At 31.1% G+C, this 5742-nt stretch overlaps 1 protein-coding gene across 2 annotated transcripts; it reads left to right on the top strand.

The window, feature by feature from the left end:
- Positions 1 to 322: 322 nt before the first annotated feature.
- LOC145109389 (uncharacterized) lies at positions 323 to 5501 on the top strand. Of its 2 annotated transcripts, none has more exons than XM_079046525.1 (11): positions 323 to 871; positions 997 to 1063; positions 1314 to 1428; positions 1517 to 1633; positions 1713 to 2111; positions 2706 to 3115; positions 3207 to 3306; positions 3405 to 3464; positions 4128 to 4214; positions 4326 to 4454; positions 5090 to 5501. In XM_079046525.1, the coding sequence occupies exons 2-11, from the start codon at positions 999 to 1001 to the stop codon at positions 5390 to 5392; spliced, it is 1785 nt and encodes a 594-aa protein (XP_078902651.1). In that variant the 5' UTR covers positions 323 to 871; positions 997 to 998; the 3' UTR covers positions 5393 to 5501. The 2 variants fall into 2 exon arrangements, with proteins under 2 accessions (XP_078902651.1, XP_078902652.1); XM_079046526.1 differs by having other exon boundaries at positions 1317 to 1428.
- Positions 5502 to 5742: the final 241 nt, after the last annotated feature.

Raw genomic sequence — 5742 nt, forward strand, 5'->3', positions numbered from 1 at the left:
AAGAAGGACACACCGAATATAAGGCCAAAAATAAAAAGTCATTGACAAAAACTTGTCTATAAAAACACAATGTTTGTGTAAAACCATAAAACATAAAATCCAATATTTAGAGATTGCAAACAAATTATCAGAAAATTATTGATAAAACAAAATATAATTTCACACATTAAATTAAGGATTTACTAGCTTCTCAAGAAAAAACAAAATCCTACAATTGTATTATTTTAATTAAACAAACTTGTAACTTTTTGTAAAAAATTACACCATATTTTCACATATATATATATACACATGGGCAGTATGTGACAAAGATTGAAGACGGAGACGTTCACCAACTCCCACTGGCCCAGCTCAAGAATCTGCAAACGAAATTGGGGGCATAATTTGATCTGATTTACTTACTATTAACTAATCAGTTGATATTAAATTCATCAACTTTTGCTTCAATTCATTTCATTTATGGGATATTTGGATCCCTTTCTTTCATCGAGTAGTTAATTTCAGCCCCTTTGACATTATCCGACCTCCAATTGGAACCTTTCGTGTTCTTCCAACGAAAGTCCACAAACTACTTTACTTCTTTCTGCTAAAAGTTACACAGATTTTCTTCTCGCGAACTCGGATTATTACACAGAAGGTAAAAGGAAGAACCCCTTCTCTTATTTGCCATTCAGTCAGTGACTCAGTGTTCAGAAAATCGTTTATAGCTGACACCATTGTCTCATTATCGCAATGCAAGAAGAAAAATTGGGGTTTTGGTTATGATTTCGAAGGGTTTTGTTGACCCATTTCATCATTTCGGCTTGTGGGTCTTTTAAAATCCGATCTTGCTCACTCCTCGTGCTTGCTTTTCTGGTCAAAGATTGTAATGGTAATTGTTAATTTACTAATTTCTCTCTTTATCTCGTTTACCTTTCTAAACAAGTGACTTTCGCTTTCGCGTCTTTATGTAAAAAGTTGAGTGAAATTAGTAGCGAATTCGTGTATGATTTGCAGAGATGAGTTTCGAGAGTAGCATGGCTGAACTGGAAGTAGTAACTTGTACCCATAAGCGTTCGAAAAGGTATCCACCATTTTTTTCCCTTTTTCTTTTAAACATGTTCGTTAATTTTCGACTTCTGTTGTATGACATTGATTGATTTCTCGAACTGGAAATCGCTTCCGAAGTGGGTTTCCGACAAAAAAAAACGATATTAAGAAAAGAATCCAACATTTTATCGACGTTTTTAATCTTCAAACATTATGATTTTCTGTTTGAAATCAAGAGGGTAAACAATGGATACTTATAAACACTGTGAAATCTTGGATCTTAGCAGCTTTCCAGGAAAAAATGGAGTTGAAGAAGATAACCAGAAGACAAAAAGTTGTACAAATTCGGATAACAATCACTTGCCTAATGCAGAAATCCAAAATTCCTTGAGAAATGAGGTAATAAAATTATCATTTTTTAATTTTTCCCTCTAAATATCACATTTTCAAGAAACATTAATCCATTTAGTTTGTATTTTTATTTCAGATATTACAGCTTGAAAAAAGATTACAAGATCAAGTTGCTGTTCGTGGTGCTTTAGAACAAGCTTTGGGTTATCGATCATCTTCCCTTGAAATCACAAATCAAGCCTTAATCCCAAAAGTAATTAATTATTAACTTTCTAAATATTTTAAACATAAATATTAACTTTCTAAATAATTTTCTTTTACCATAATTACAGCCTGCAACAGAGCTTATTAAAGACATTGCAGTTTTAGAATATGAAGTTTCACATTTGGAGCAATATCTTTTGTCATTATATCGTAAAGCATTTGATCAACAAATTTCATGTCCATATGATGATGAAGCTTCAAAATCACCATTAATGATTACTCCAAGAGGCAAATATGTTGAAACTTGCAGAAATGATATCTCTTTGAAACTCCAAGAGGCAAATCACAATAACAATAGAGGCGTTGAAGTCGAAGAAGAAGAAGAAGAAGAAGAAGAAGATATAGTTTTAGATTCTGGTGTTCATCGTTGTCACTCTTCATTATCTCATCATTCAATTGAAAATCCCATAAATACCCTTGGTAAAGAGCTTCGAGCATGTCACTCACAACCACTTTCCATGATGGAGGTAATCATTTTACAACGTTTTTTATACCCTGAATCCTATCTTAGCATTCTACTTTCACTAATGAACATATGACATTATGCCCTATTTGAGATTGAAACTAAATCTCTAATATGTTAAGATTTGGAGGGAAACTTATAATGAATTTGAATTCGTATGTTTATATGCATTACATGTGGAATAATAGTTTTAATATAGTTAGTTTGGCTAGTTATATAATTAATCTGTGTTTGGCACGCCACAACTAGCTTATAAGCTAGCTTTTTTAAATTGTATGTTTTGCAAACCAAAAAGTAGTTGAAAAGCTATCTTTTTAAAAAGCTACTTGGAGTACCTTTTTAGGAGCTTTTTAAAATTTTTCCGAATACACCCTTAGTTAATTATAAAAAACATATTCTTTTGAATGTCCTTTTATGTCATTTTATATCTTCCAGCTAGCTTATCAGCTAGTTTTTTACCAAACGTCATTTTTTATCAGCTATCAGCTAGCTTTTCAGCTAGTCTACCAAACATAGCCTTAGTCCCATCTATTATATGGGAATGATTTTCTTATGTGAAACTTATTATGAATTATAAATTTGTACGATTTATATGCAGTATGCACAAAATAATTCATCAAACATAATTAGTCTGGCTGAGCATCTTGGAACTAGGATTTGTGATCATGTTCCCGAAACACCAAACAAGCTCTCAGAGGATATAATCAAGTGCATGTCGGCTATATATTGCAAGCTTGCGGACCCACCTCTTGCAAATCATGGGATTTTATCTCCTACTTCATCATTGTCATCAATGGGGGCATTTTCGCCAAAAGATCATTCGGACATGTTGTGGAGCCCGGGGTTTAAAAGGGTATCATCGTCTTTTGATGTGAGATTAGATAACCCTTTTCATGTTCAAGGGCTTAAAGAGTTTAGTGGACCTTATAGTACAATGGTGGAGATTCAATGTATTTATAGAGATGGACAAAAGTTAGGTGATATTGAAGATATGTTGCAAAATTTCAGGTAATAAGATGAAAATTAAGATTAACAATTAAATAATTGTTTTTTCTTTTTGTGTTTATTTGAATTAATGTGTGTTGTTGACTTATTGTAGGTTGCTTGTTTCTCGATTAGAAGAAGTGGATCCTAGAAAATTGAAGCATGAGGAGAAGTTAGCATTTTGGATTAATGTACATAATGCATTGGTGATGCATGTATGTATATGAATCTCATAAATTCATTTTTATGCTTTTCTTTTTGCAAATTTATTTTAAAAAAGAATCATTAAAATCATTGGTTCATGTGTTTGCAGGCGGTTTTGGCTTATGGGATTCCACAAAACAACATAAAGAGAGTCTTTTTGCTATTAAAAGTGAGTAAAACACTTGTTCTTTGAACATTTTTGGGTCAAACTTTAAAGGGTCTTTATGGGTTTGGTTTAAAGATCAATCTTGATATGAATCTTGAAAAAGTTGGTATTTTTATGTTTGTTGCAGGCTGCTTAAAAGTTAAAAACTTGATATGAATCTTAGAAAAAGATTGCATTTTTTTTTTTTTTCAAATTTGTTTTAGGCTGCATAGAATTTGAAATCTTGATATGGATCTTGGAAAAGTTGGTATTTTTATGTTTGTTTCAGGCTGCTTATAAATTAAAATCTTGATGTGAATCTTGAAAAAGATTGCATTTTTATGGTTGTCTTAGGCTGTTTATAAACTTGATATGATTTTTAAAAAGGGGGAAAAAAACATTACATTTTGGGCAATTTTGCAGTTTTATTCACTTATACTTTATTTCTTCCAATCAGACATTAAAATTATAAGTAGATAAAACTACAAAATTACCCAAAAAAAAAAACACCATATTTTTTCGGTCAAAATGGTGAATTTGGAAAAATGTCTGAAAACTTTTATGGTTTGATTGGAAAAAAAGAAAGTTTTATTGGTTAAACCATAAAACAGCCCAAAATATAATATCTTTTTTTTCTTTGAATCTTGAAAAAGTTCACATATATATATTTTTATATATTTTTTGCAGGCTGCATATAATGTTGGGGGTCATGTGGTAAGTGCAGATGTGATCCAAAATTCAATCCTCGGATGCAAAATGTGTCGTTCTGGGCAGGTATTAATTTTATAATTATATTAAACTCAACATATGCTTAAAACATTTTTCATTTCTATTTTTTTTTTAAATATATAAAAAAAACTAATATTACTTTATTTATTTGTGTAGTGGCTTCGATTGTTATTATCTTCAAGAAAAAAGTTCAAATCAGGAGATGCACGGCAAGATTACGCAATTGACCATCCCGAGCCTCTTTTGCATTTCGCACTTTCTTCAGGATGCCACTCGGATCCCGCAGTATGTATTTTTCATTTATTTATTTATTTATTTATTATTATTATTATTATTATCATTGTACTTTTGATTGTTTTCTTATTAAGGCATTGTTATAGTTGTCAAACTCGTACGAGTTGAGTCAATTTATACCCTAAAAGAGTCGACTCGGTAGTGTGACTCGTCTTTACATGTGACTCGGTTGAGTCTACTTTCATTTCTTTCTATGCCGCATCGTATTTTGAAAAAAATTCCCAATTATAGCATTGTACTTTTATTTATTTATTTTCTTATTAGGACTTTAGAAAATTATAATAGGAAGAACGATTACTCTTATAGAGAAAAAGTCAAAGGGTTAGTTTTCGTAGCTGCAGTGTGGGAGTTTTAATTCCATTCTGGATTGGGCCTACACTAGGCCCTTTTGCCAGTCATCTGCCACTGTGTACCTGATTTACCTCTCACATGATGCTTCTGTGGGTTGTTGTTGAAGAATAACTGTTTTGCAAAATATGAAGAAATGAAAGTAGAATGATTTAATAAACAAATCTATGAAAGTAGATTGTTGTTTTTTGCATTTAAGCCAATAATGAATAATCTATTAACAAGATACAAATCTTGAAACAATATAAACTCATTTTGTTGTTTGTTGTTTTTACAAGGTTCGTATCTACACCCCGAAACGAGTGATCCAAGAACTTGAAGTTGCAAAAGAAGAATTTGTGAGGGCTACATTTGGTGTAAGGAAGGATCATAGGATTCTTTTACCAAAAATGGTTGAAAGTTTTGCAAAAGATTCGGGATTATGTGAAGGTGGTGTGATTGAGATGATCCAAATGTGTTTACCAGAATCGATTAGGAAGAACATCAAGAAACATCAAATGGTGAAATCAAGAAAGATGATTGAATGGGTTCCTCATAATTTTGGTTTTAGGTATCTTATTTGTAAGGATCTTGTGAGGTGATTGTTAATGCTATTTTTTTATTTTCTTTTTGTAATGTATGTAAATGAAAATAGATGACCAAGAACGTATCCATTATGTATTTTTTCAAGAGATGCATTAGTTATGGTCATTATAATGCCTCAAAAAAGTCATTGAAATGTGAAAGAACCAAAAACCAATTTTTGAAAAATCAAAATTGTAAGTTAAAAGCCAAAGTGCAAACCTTTAAAGAAAGGGCTAAATGAAAGAATAGCAATGTAATGATTTGTTCATCATAACATTCTACATTTATTTCTTGTCATTATAGTAATCTATTTTGAAAAATAAACCAAATTATAGCAATGTAATTCGGTAGAAAATAATTTTCATTA

The sequence above is a fragment of the Lactuca virosa genome, chromosome 4 (genome assembly GCF_052849685.1).
Source record: "Lactuca virosa cultivar CGN04683 chromosome 4, Lactuca_virosa_CGN04683_v6, whole genome shotgun sequence".
NCBI lineage: Eukaryota > Viridiplantae > Streptophyta > Magnoliopsida > Asterales > Asteraceae > Lactuca > Lactuca virosa.

Bases quoted from the DNA above. Each gene is read 5' to 3' on its own strand.
- LOC145109389 (XM_079046525.1), top strand. From the start codon at position 999: ATGAGTTTCGAGAGTAGCATGGCTGAACTGGAAGTAGTAACTTGTACC. The intron at 1,429-1,516 runs GTAATAAAATTA...TTTTTATTTCAG, and splicing joins AAAATTCCTTGAGAAATGAG to ATATTACAGCTTGAAAAAAG. The intron at 3,307-3,404 runs GTATGTATATGA...ATGTGTTTGCAG, and splicing joins ATAATGCATTGGTGATGCAT to GCGGTTTTGGCTTATGGGAT.